The sequence below is a fragment of the Leucopleurus acutus genome (assembly GCF_964270905.1).
Source record: "Leucopleurus acutus genome assembly, chromosome: 2".
Taxonomy (NCBI): Eukaryota; Metazoa; Chordata; class Mammalia; order Artiodactyla; family Delphinidae; genus Leucopleurus; species Leucopleurus acutus.
In genome coordinates, this window is record NC_139143.1 from 77,082,318 (window position 1) to 77,095,323 (window position 13,006).

Sequence of the window (13,006 nt, forward strand, 5' to 3'; positions counted from 1 at the left end):
CCCTTGAACTATTGCCATAAAACTCCTCACCAAATCCCCCCAGGTTGGGGCACACAGTTTTTCAGGGCACGAGCCTGCTGTGTCCCCCTTTGCCTGGCAAAGCAATAAAGCTGTTCTTTTCTACTTCACCCAAAAATTTAAAAAAATAAAAAATAAACAGTTTTTTTCAATAGGCCAATGATATGAACAGGCAATTCACAGAATAAATACAAATAAGCATATGAAATTATTATAAGCATATGAAATTATAAGCCTATGAAATAATCATATGAAATTATCTAATAAACATATGAAATTATTATCATCAACCTCAAATAGGTAAAATTCAAATTAAAGAAAAATTTGATATTTCTTTTGCCCGTAAAGTTGGAAAAAATAAAAAAGAATGATAATATCCATTGCTATGAAGGGTGTGAAGAAAGGTAGACTCTCATGTATGGTTGGAAGTAGTGGAGGTCGATAAAGACTTTTTGGAGGCAATTTGGAAGAATCTATCAAAATTTTAAATGTTCATTCTCTTGAATCCAGCGGTTCCATTTCTGAGAATCTACCCTCCGAAAATGCTCACATTTGAGTGAGCAAACATATACATAAGTGCACAGATGTATGCATAGAATGATATACACTGCAGCATTATTAATAACAAAAGACTGGAATTAACCTAAATGTCCAACAGCAGGAGGATGGTTATATGAACTAGCATACATATGTCCTATGCAGAAGTTTAAACAGTGAAGTTAGTCTGTATGTACAGACAAAGAAGATTTTTATAGTGTGTTGTTTAAAAAAAAGTAACAGTACCTATTAAGTTAAAGTCTAACAGTAGATGTACAATATAATTTTAAATGCATGCACCTATGTATTTAATGTAAAGTTTGGAAAGATGCTTCAGACCAAATGGTTAATACAGATTTCTTTGGGGGAAGGTTATGTAATTCATACCTACACAGTTGGTACATCTACTTTTAACTCTATGTACGTATGTTAGTATTATTTGAATTTGTTACAATAGGCATATATTACTTAGGTAATTTTTTTTAACTTGCCTTTTTAATTTTTTTTAATTTATTTTTGGCCGCGTTGGGTCTTCGTTGCTGCGCGCAGGCTTTCTCTAGTTGCAGCGAGTGGGAGCTACTCTTTGTTGAGGTGCACGGGCTTCTCATTGTGGTGGCTTCTCTTGTTGCGGAGCACAGGCTCTAGGCACTCAGACTTCAGTACTTGTGGCTCGCAGGCTCTAGAGCGCAGGCTCAGTAGTTGTGGTGCACGGGCTTAGTTGCTCTGCGGCAAGTAGGATCTTCCCAGACCAGGGACAGAACCCATGTCCCCTGCATTGGCAGGTGGATTCTTAACCAATGCGCCACCAGGGAAGTCTAGTAATTTTTTAAACGTTTTTTAAAAATGAGTAATCCTATGGCTTCCAGTGGAGTGAAAAGATAAGACACAGCTTCCAGAGGAAAATAACATATGAGAACCCCGTCTGAAATGTCAAATGGACTGGAATAGATGAATACATATTCTCAAGGTGAATGGTAACAGGTAGATGTTGGGACAATGCAGAAAACTGAAGTGGAAGATAATAAAAGCCATAATTTGTCTTAATATAACCACCATTTATTGAGCTTTGTTATGCACTAGCATGGGGCTAAGGGCTTAATATGTTATCTCTAATAAGGAAACAGATGTTTGGAGATTTCAAGTAACCCACCCAAGGCACACCAAAACCCATGTGATAGTAGGTAAATGATCTCAGTACCATTCAATGTGGGGAGGGCAATCATAGAGATGTGCATAGAAAGCTAAGGGGGAGCAGGAAGGCTATAGGAGGCTTTCCTGGAAGACGGGACATCTCTGTTGTCTTGAAGGATGAGTAGGACCTATATAGGTGAAGTAGAAGCAAAGGAACAGAAGTTAGGAACCATGTGGAACGTACCAACAGCTCGTTATAATGTTAGAGGACAAAGTGTGAAGGATGGAATAGCAGTCGGGGTGGAAAGACTTGCAGGAGCTGCACCATGAAGGGAATTTCGTGCCATGTTGAAGAATTTGGATTTTATTCAGGAAATAATGGGGAGCCATTAAAAGGATTTGAGTCTAGAACTGTCGTGATTAGATTTGCACTGGGGGTAGGTCACTCTGATGGCAGTCTGGAGGGTGGATTTAAGGAGAGGGGGCCAAGAGGCAGGGAGACAGCTCGGCAGCTGCGCTAGTCCAGGCAAAGGAAAGCAGGGGTGGTACTGGTGGAAATAAAGAAACGGTTCCAAGTCTCGTTTAGAAGGCAAAATGGATGGATGTTGATGACGGATTGGAGGTGGGAGCCAGGGCAATTGAATGCTGATGGTGCCATTTCATCATCTGAGGAGCAACAAGGGAGAAGTCGGGTTGAGGGGAGGAGAGAATAAAGAGGCCACTTTGGGGATGTGGAGTTGGAGATTTCTGCGACACGTCCTAGCAAAGAGGTCCAACTCTTTAGTCACAAACCCAGAGAGCCAGCTTCCTTCTGGACACTCCATGGGAAGACTCCTCAACAGCTCTTGTTCAATGTGTCCTTAGTATGTCACCACTGCTGCCACCATCCCCACCACAATCCCTCACAGTTTCTCCTATCTGGTCTATTTTGGAAGGCAGCGCCACTGTTCATTCAGGCTTCCCAGACAGAAACCTGGGAGTTCTCTTCTAGCCTCCCACATTTAATAAATCGCCAAGTTCTGTTGAATCCACATTTAAACAGCTTTTCCTAAATCTGTCCTCTCCTCTCCATTCCCTCTGCCACTGCTTAAACAGACTTTCTTTTTCTCTCAGCTGACCTTGCAATAGCCTTCTAAAACTGTTCCCTGCACAGATCTTACCCTTCCTCATCTGTCTTCAGAACCGTCCTTAAAGTGACATTTCTAGAATGTAAATCTGACGGCATTTATCCACCCTACTCAACAACATTTATTGGTTTCCCATCATTATGTGGTGAAGGACAAGCTCCCTAGGATAACACATAAGGCCTCTCCTGCCTGGCCCCTGCTTACCTCTCCCGCCGTTCTCCATCACTCTCCTGTCGCACCAGCCCCTTGTATTTTATGTCCTAACAATACCAAACTGGTTATGGTGTGCACTGGCTCACAAAGCCTCCTCAGGCCTCCATGCCTTCGTACCTACAGTGCGTTCTACCTGGAATATCGCTGTCTCAGGTAGAGTTCCCTGGGAAAGAGAGTCTTACACTCTGAGGTGTATGCCGGAGGATGCTTTCAGGAGACAATACCTGTGAGGTGTGAGAGAGGCTGTATTAAGCAGAAAGCTAAACTGAAATGCAATGGGATTGCAGTAGAGGCCTCTGGCAATCCCATGGGGGATCTCAAGCTGGGACAGCCCTTCATGGTTGTCCCTGGAATGGGGCTGTGTAGCCCCATGCACCAAGCAGCCCTTGCATGTACACTGCCTAGGGAGGGAGTGCAGCCTTAAGCAAGGCAGCTTTCCTCCTCCAAAGGCAATTCCTGGAGAGAGACTCCTCGGCTGTGAGTCAACACTCCTGCATCTGGGGAGGTGAACGCCCTGTCCAGTGAAGGAGGAAATTTGCAAAGGGGGTTCCTGACAGCACACCGCAGAATTTTCTGCAAGCACCTTCACAGACATGGCAAATCCCTTTCCGTCTTTGAAGCCCAGCTCAGGTTTTACCTGCATCCTCCTTCCCCAGCACTCCCTCTGAGTTCATACTGACTTCTGATCCTTGCATATGCTTTTCACCCTCAGGAAACGGATGTGTTTCCATGTCTGTCTCCCCAGTAGATACTGAGGAGAGCCTGGGCCTGTATTTCAGAACCTAGAACAGTGTCAGGCACACGTTGGCTAGTTAATAAATGTATGGTGCACTGAATAAAATGGGAATGACTGGTGAAGGAGACAGCTACAAGGTTGTAAAAGGAGAAGTCTGGAGTTTAAATGCCAGTAAGGACAGCAGAGAGGTGGATGGCAAAGGGGTGCTGATCTCAGGGCTCTCCCTCGCCTCTCACTTCACTCGGGAAGCAGGTTAAACCCAAGAGTCCCAGGTTAAAGCGGAACAAGGCTCTGCTCTTGGAATGATCAAAGCAGGGCAGAAGCCAGCAGAAGTCTGTCACTTGTAAATAACCGTGTGGCTGATGGAGCTGGAAGGCAGAGGTAAAACCTAGAAGGCAGGATGTCATGGTCTATATGGGAAGAGAATCTTAAGAAAGAGTAGATATATGTATATGTATAACTGATTCACTTTGCTGTCTACCTGAAACAAACACAACATTGTAAAAATCAACTATACTCCAATAAAAGTAAAAAACAAAACAAAACAAAAAACCTAGAGGGAAGGAAGTTAAACAGCTTCAGGTCTCTGTGCCATACCTGAAAGTTGTCACTCAGATTCCAACATGAAAAAGGGCACAAAAACAAGCACACTGATGTAGGCGCGTACAGAGACCACAGAAGCAGGCAAGCACCCTCAGAGTAGAACACACACACACACACACACACACACACACACACACACACACACACACACACACACCCTGAATGGAATGGACACAGGAAAAAATCAATCCGAAAATTATAAACCATTAATATATGTAAATGAAACACTATTTATCCCTAGACATCAATCAACCCTCATCCACCGTCCGGAAACCTCTGACAAGAAGAGAACTTTGGATTGCAGGTCCCACCACATCTCCTTCACCCTTTGTCCCCAGTCTAGCACCATCTTCTCATTTCCCATTTCTTAGCAGCTCCCAGCCGGAGAGGGGGAAGAGTGAGAACATCTCTAATCACGGACAGCAGGGGGCAGTGCTCCATAAGCAATAATCAGACCTGGCTTAGAGAAACTCGCTTCAGGGAGGGAACGGGGGAAGAGGAGGAGCAATAGGTCCGCCCAGCACAGCGTTCTGATCATATTCCCCCACCCAGGTCTCCCTCTTTTTCTGTTTCTTCAGCACCCACCGCGCTTTTCCTCAGCTGCTATGTCTCCATCCTCAGTTTAGCAGATTTCAGGGTTTGGCTCTACCCAACTCCCCAGAGAAGCCTGAGCTAAGGGACCCACAGCCTCTTGTCCCCTCCCACTCTATCTTGGTTTCCAAGGTGACCAGGACTCCTAAGTTTTTGGTTGGACTCTTGACTGACGCTCCGGAGCCCACGTGAGGGGCTTGATTCTAAGGCCACCTCTTGAAGGATGCATGCATCCTCACTGGCACCAGTGGCACAACTGGTGTGGTGGAACAAGGGCTGGATATCAGGCCCCTTCACTGCCCTGGCCTGGCACATTGTACAGTGCACAGACTGTGCAACAGTACAGGTTGACCCTTGTACTTGCTGCCCCTGAGGTACCCAAAGCGAGAACTAATCATGCTAAGCACTGCCACAATGATCTCGTTTAACCTTCATAACACGCCTTTGAGGCAGGTCTTATTATCTTCCCCTTTTTGCAGATGAGGAAGTTGAGGCCCAGGGAGGCATGTGCTTTGCTCATTATGGCACAAAGCGCAAAAGGTAAGTATGGAGCTGGGACACGTGTCCTCCGGCTTCCAGGTATGAGCTTTCTCTCTCCTCTAGCACAATGTTGCTGCTTCTGCTGCGGCCACCACACTGCCTCCCTTCTCCCCAACTCCCTCTCTGCTCTCTTCCTTCTTCTCTCTGGCGAACTAGCATTTGAGGACTAACCTTCCTGTTAGCTTCTTTCTTCTGTCCCCAATCCTTACCCAGCTGGATTTCAAGAGCTTAGGAAAGGACATAAGAAAGCAAGAAAGAGTCAGAAAGATGAAGGAAGGGGGTGGCCTGAGGGGCCTTCCAGAAAGAGGAAGAAGAGAAGGCAAAGAAGTCGGGCACTGCATTGGGAAGGAAGGAAGGTGGGTGAAATGAGGGAGAGGAGCCCTGTGCCCAGACTGGAAAGGGGCACAGGCAGGGCCTCCATTGTGTGGGCACAAAGGGGCCATGTGCCTGGCAGCCTACACAGTGTGTGTGTGTGTGTGTGTGTGTGTGTGTGTGTGTGTGTAAGGGGAGGAGAGGGAGGAGTGGCTAAGAAGTCCCCCCCATTCCCTCAAACCCCTGGGGCCCTGCTGTCTGCTCTGTCACTGGGGGTGGGGTTTTCTGAGAAAAAGGTCAGAGGGGAGCAATTATGACAGACAGCATGGGAGGGTCAAGGCCAGCGGTAACTGGGGATGGAAGAGGGCATGGAAGGCTCGAAGGGGCATGATGGGGAGGGGCTAGAAGAGGGAGGGGTGAGGTGCCAGAGCCCCACTCGCCAGGTGCCCCCCAACCGCCCTTCCCCCACCCCACTGGCCCACTTGCTGGGGTTTGGTGGTTGTGAAATGAGGGCCCCCAGATGCATCCTCTTCTAACCTTCCGTTCCTCCCTCCTCCCTGAGTGCTAGACCCGGAGCGCTCTCTTTTACCCTCATCCAGGGACTTCTATCTCCCTGACAGTCTCCTCTCCCAGGGCCTGGTCCCCTGCTCCCTTCCCCCTCCACTCCCCACCTCCTTCTCCCATCCTGTGGAGCAGAACGGCAGCCGAGGCCAATTGATTATCTGAAGAAATTCGGAGCTAGCAGTAGAACAGCTGCAGCCGCCCCCTCTCACCATCCCCAGGCCCTAAGGGATCCCTGAGGGGAGGGGCCCAGTAACCCCTTCTGCTTTCCAGCGGGGCAAAGTGATGAGAGGGAGGCAGGGCGCTCAGCGGACTGAGGCTGCTGTGCGGTGGAAGGCGCAAAGCACTTGGGGCCAGGTAACCCCAGTCCGCCATCATGGGTGAGCCCCATCACCTCTGTGGACAGCATTTCACCTGCCTTTCAAACAAAAGTGTTGGATTCAGCAATTTCTGTGCTCCCTTCCCACCCTGGCCCCTTGTAGTCCTCAGATTCTCCGTGGTCTCTGTTCAGCCCTCCCTCTTGCCAGGTTCTGGGCAGAGTACATGTCATCTAAATCAGATGGGGAAGGGAAGATGTCAACCTCTTCCCGTATAGGAGTTCTTCCCTAAGTCTAACTCAAACCCCTCTTGCTGCTGATGTCATTCTTTGCCCATCAGAGATGAAAACAGCACCCTTCAGAGACTGAAGGACATCTCAGCATCTTCCTCCCAGTGTTGGCATTCAGCCTTCTCAGAAGGCCTTCAGCCTTCTAAAGTTTGGATAGGATCTTCAAGTTCACCTAGCCAGGATTTCATCCGGCAGGAATGGCTCCCTGGCAGCTCTGCCTACAGTGTTTTCTTCAGTCTATTTGGACTCCTCCTCCTTGAGGCAGGCGCTTCCACTGCTGGACAGCTCCAGATGCTGCAACGCTTTTTGGAGTTAAAAATCTGTTTCCTATCACTTCCACCTACTGGTCTTTGTTCTGCCTCCTGGGACCACATAGAATGTCTGTTTTTGTTTTTTCTTTCAATATTTGAAGATGGGTATCATATTGTCCCTAAATCTATTCTTGTAAAGACACATATCCTCAGTGTTTCAACTATTCCTTCTGTGAAGTTGTTTCCAGACCTTTTGTCTTCTTGGCCGCGCAACTCTGAATACTCTCTAGTTTATCAAAGTTCCTGTTAAAATAGGGAGTCCATAGAGTGTCACTTGTCAGGCTGGCTCATTTCAGAGAAGCAGAGGGGCATTGGCAGTATAGGACAAAAAGAACCTGGGTTTGAACCTTCTCTCTGCCCTTAACTAAATGTGTGACCTCGGGCAAGGTCCTTCTCCTCTCTGGGCTCTAATTTCCTCATCTATAAATTGATTTTAGAGTCCCTTCCAGGATTCCTTTGATATTCCTTCAGCACTACTTTTTATCCCTTTCCCTATTCTTCTCTTAGTACCAGGTCCTCCACTGTGTTCTCTCGAGTATCTGAAAGTTGGGGAACACAAAATGGGCCAAGAACCGTGATTGCAAGGAATTTTGATCCAGCTCAGAGACAATAATGGGGAAGGCCATATTTCATAGCCATGGCATGAAATGTTTCATAACCCAGCAACGTGGAGCCACAGACACATGTTTAACTTGGGTTCCACTGGGACACTCAGCTCCTTCCCTGATCCATAGAGACCAAGAGCAGAAGCACAACATCAGAGGGGTCAGAAAGTTTCACTCAGTGGGTGCCAAGATGGAAGTACATGGTACTTTAGGTGGAGAGGCCTGGCACCTGTTACACCCTCCCCTGCACCTCTTTACTCTGTGACCCCTTCTCTCTTTTTTCATTTGCTCACCATAGTGAGCTCTCATGATCCCATCAGGAGAGCCTTCAAAGCTTGGGACCCTCAATGCCCACTCTATCATAACCTGCAGTCCAGCTTCCCAACCCAATTGAATAATCCACAGCTGTACCTGGTGCTAGAACGAGGTCACTTTAATTCTTCTTTTTGTATGAAATCAGAACTGCAACAGGAGGAAATCACACACAGGACACAGGACACAGACCTTTAGGGCCCACTGTTGGGGGTCTTAAGAAGAAGTGAGGGTCATGGGAGAGGGCTGGAGAGAGAAAAGGAGCAGGCAGGACTGGGGTGGGATTGTCTGGGGATGGAGGGAGCTGAAGAAGGATCCAGCAGCCCTGGAAGTGGGGGAGGGGCGCCATCCCAGAGGACTAGGGTGTCAGGACAGATGGATCCCAGGAAGGGATATGGGTGTGGTGAGCAAAAGGGATCCCCACACACACCTGGAGTTACAGAAGGAGCAAGAAAGGGAAGGGAATAACTAGGGAGGAAGCAAGAGAGACCTGGCTAGGACAGCCAGGAGCTCCCTCACTCGACCCCAAAGTGCACGACTCGGCAATAAATAGTAATATTTATAAATAAATACGTAAATAAATAGATGAATAAATAAATAAATACGTAAATAAATAATATCCTTGTAGAGCTAGGAGTTTGGTGCGAGGGAGGTGGAAGCATGGGAAGTGCGGTGAGCTCATCTCTTCTACACAGGTCCTCAGGCCCTTCATTCTGCCACGGACCCTGGGCTACTGAGCAGGGGGCGCTCAGCAACATGGGGGTAGCGCAGAGAGCCACGAGGTGGGATGGGGTAGGAGGTTATCTTCCCTTGCTAAAGGCAGCTTAAGGAAGCAGAAAAAATATAATAAACAGGTCCTAGGGTCGGGACAGCTGAGCTTTCCCAGAGGGCAACAACAGGGCATCCCCCCTGCATCCGAGGGAGAAATCAGTGTGGGTTTTGCACATCTTTGTGGTGGACTGGGATGGAGGAAGCAGACATGAGATTTGGTCCACTCACTGCCTGGGCCTTTTGCAGATACTCTGGGCTGATTTGGGGGACATCACCCCCTACCCCAAGATCTAGGTTCCCTTTCTCTAGCTGCACACAAAGAAGAAGAAAATTGGGATGGTTGGGGTGGGAGGAGATAGGGAGGGGGCCAAATAGCTCAGAGAGGGCAAGGCACTCACTACCAAGTAAGATCCGAGGTCTGTATATGCTAAGCCTCAGGAACGAGATAGAAAACAGGAAGAGTTTTTCCATAATCCCCAGCTACTGAGATTCCCCTCACAGGAGTTACCTCACCATGCCCCTGCCTCCCAAGGGCTAGACTGAGATGTCTAAGAAAAAGCCCACACCCTCTAACCCCAGCCTTCCCCTTTCCTGTTCCCGTGCCCCCCCCCCTCTACCATGGGCAGGAGAAGCTGCAACAGGGTGCAAACAGGATGGGAGACAGAGTCGGGGTCTGGGGAAGGGGGTGTGTCTCTGAAAATTTGGATGTAGGAGTAGAAGAGGCAGCAGCCCATGAGCGAGCCAAGGGGAGATTCCAAGACTGTATACCCACCACCCAAGCAAAAACATTTCTAACCGGCTGGGTCCCAACCACAAACTGTAGAAGGTACCCACGAGAAGAGCCCTCCAGCTGCCTAGGTGAGTAAAAGGAAGTCTCCTTCGACCAATCGACCAACCGGTGGGCACTCTGCCTGGGCCCAGGGCCAGTGGGTACATGCTATGCCAAGGTACAGGGACTCAGGGAGGAGTGGCCGTTCTAAGCAGTGAGCGGTGAGGAGGGACCCCAGCGAAGCCCCGGGGAGAGGAGTGAATCCAGGGCGGGAGGCAGGCAGTGTTCAGACGTCCAGCACGTGGTTCAGGTAGGAGATGTAGCAGATGGCCAGGCGCAGGATCTCAATCTTGGAAAGCTTCTTGTCGGGGGGCAGCGTGGGCAGCAGCTTGCGCAGCTCGGCGAAGGCCAGGTTGAAGGCTTCCACGCGAATTCGCTCCCGCGTGGCGTGGGCCGTGCGGTACTTGGCTGTGGCGCGCCGCCGGCGCCGCCGCTCCTCACGGCTCAGGTGCTGCAGGTCTTTCCGGCCCGGCTCTCCTGGCTCCAGGACGCGAGCCTGGCCCCCTCCCGGCCCCCCCGGCCCCGCCCCGTCAGGGCCCGCCCCGCCCCCACAGTCGCTGAAGCCTGACTCGGTCTCAGAGTGGGTGGGAGGCAGGTCCAGCTCCATGGTGTCTGAGTTGAGCATCATGATGGATGCCCCTCGCCCTGTGAGATCAGGATCCCCTCCCCACCCCTCCCTCTGGGAGCCTGAAAGCTGGTTGCGGGAGGGGCAGGAAGGGCCTGGGGTGGTGGGGTCTGCCACTGAGCTCAAGGAAGTGAGAGCCACTTCAGGGTTCCATGGTCAGCGTTCTGGTCGGGAGCCTGGAAGAGAGAAGGGGAAATTGGTAAGGGCAGAGGGAGGAAGGAGGGGACAGCTCAGAGATGGGGAGGGGTGAGGAAGGTTTAAGATGGGCTGGGAGAGGGGGAGGTACTGTAAGCTTGGGGAAAGAACAGCAGAAACATGGGGAGGGGTGGAGGCAGTGAGGCAGGAGAGACAGGCAGGAGGCCATGGTGTCAAGGAGTAAGAGGAAAGATGGAGAGAAGGGAAGAGATCCAGAAAGTCGGCAACTCGAAAGGAGAAGAAGCAATGAGAAGGACAGGGTCAGGATAAAACTGAGCAAGAGGATTAAAGACCTAAGTGTAAGACTTAAAACTGCAGCTCCTAAAGAAAACACAGGGGGAAAACTTCATGACATTGGACTTGGCAATGATTTCTTAGATGTCACACCAGAAGCACAGGCAACAAAGGCAAACATAGACAAATGGGACTACATCAAACCTACAAACTTTTGTGCGTCAAAGGACACAATTAACAGAGTGAAAAGGCAATGGGAGAAGTTATTTGCAATTCATATAGATGTAAGGGGTTAATATCCAGAATATTATAAAGGACTCCCACAGCTCAACTTCAAAAAACTAAATAACTAGATTAAAAACTGGACAAAGAGCTTGAAGACATTTCTCCAAAGATGATATATAAATGACCAGCAAACATATGAAAAGATGCTCAACATCACTAATCATCAGAGAAATGCAAATCGAAATCACAATGAGATATATATGACCTCATACCCATTAGGATGGTTACTATCAAAAAAAAAAAAAAACAAAACAAAACCCCCTAAAATAACAGGTGTTGGCAAGGGTGGAGAGAAATTGGAACCCTTTGCCCTGTTGGTGAGATTGTAAAATGGTGCAACTGCTATGGAAACAGTATGCAGGTTCCTTTAAAAATTAAAAATAGAATTACCATATGATCTAGCAATCCCACTTCTGTGTTTATGTCTAAGGAAATTGAAATTGGGATCTTGAAGATATATCTGCACCCCCATGTTCTTTGCAGCATTATTCACAATAGCCAGGATATGGAAACAACCCAAATGTCCATCAATAGATACACAGATAAAGAAAATGTGGCATATACATACAATGGAATATTATTCAGCCTTAAAAAGGAAGAAAATCCTGTCACAATGCTACAACATAGATGAACCTTGAGGACATTATGCTAAGTGAAATAAGTCAGTCACAAAAACATAAATATTGTATGATTCCACTAATATGATATAGGTAAGTATTCATCTTCATAGAAGCAGTATGTAGAATGGTGCTTACCAGAGGCTGAGGGGAGGGTCGGGAAGGGGAGGTGTTGCTCAAAGGGTATAGAGTTTCAGATTTACAGGATGAAAAAGTTCTGGAGCTCTGTTTCACAACAATGTGAATATACTTAACACTACTGAACTGTACACTTAAAATAGTAAATTTTATGTTATATGTTTTTATCACAAAGATTTTTTTTTAATAATTAAAAAGGGGTGGGGGGGAACTGAGCGAGACTGGAGCCACAGCTGCAACAGAGATTGGCTGTGGCTCTAAACCTTTCCCAGTTGTGAGGGGAGCATTGCAAGCCTTGGCCTTACCATCCCCTCCCTCCCAGGGCCTGTCTCCACCCTGGCTGCTTCTGTATGTGTGTGTGGAGGGGAGAGGATGATAAACACACAGATTGCCCTTTGTAGAGTGGACTGGGGCATATGGAGCTCGGCACAGCTGCCCAGTTCAGTCCCTCCCAGCCCCCAAACCCCACAACAGGACCATTGCAGACACCAGATCCTACCACCCCGACCACTAGAATCAGGGGGAGGTATGTCCTCTGGCCACAATCCCCCTGCTCAGGACAGTCCCTTCCTCCAGCTCTGTCCTCAACACCCTCAACCCTTGCCATTCCCTGGCCGTTTTGGCAACTCTGCAAGGAAGATTGGGGAAAGGGAACATAATCAGCTTTCCACTCCACATCCTCCCCCAGCCCAAGGCCAGTTCAGATGTGGCGGGCAGAGACGGATAGGGGTAGCTTTTGGAGGCCACCATTTGGGGCTTGGCGAAGCTTGCTTGTCCCTGGGACCAGAGGAAATCAGGAAGAGGCAGCAGGAACATGGTCTGGGGGAAGGCTGGGGAAAGGGCTTTGCTGTGGGGGAATGTCAAGTGGGAACAGTGGGCCACTCACTGTGAGCTCAGCCGGACTAAAGTGGCAGAAACAGAAGCACAGAGGTTCCTTCGCAATCACCATATCCCCTTCCTCACCAGCCCGGGTTCTCCTGCCTGATGGACACCTTCACAGGGGTCAGGACTCCCCAGCCTTGCCCCGCCCCACCATGCAGAAAACAGGCTCAAATGAGTAGTCCACTAACAGTAAGCTCTGAGGTTGGGGGTGTGAGATCATCAACAT

General features: G+C 48.7%; 1 protein-coding gene across 1 annotated transcript; it reads right to left on the reverse strand.

Annotated features, from left to right (window-relative positions):
* Positions 1–10,030: 10,030 nt before the first annotated feature.
* Positions 10,031–10,432, reverse strand: NHLH1 (nescient helix-loop-helix 1; the record flags this gene model as incomplete). Its single annotated transcript, XM_082832886.1, has 1 exon — positions 10,031–10,432. One exon carries the CDS (start codon positions 10,430–10,432, stop codon positions 10,031–10,033), a length of 402 nt encoding a protein of 133 aa, XP_082689012.1.
* Between the last annotated feature and the right edge of the window lie 2,574 nt (positions 10,433–13,006).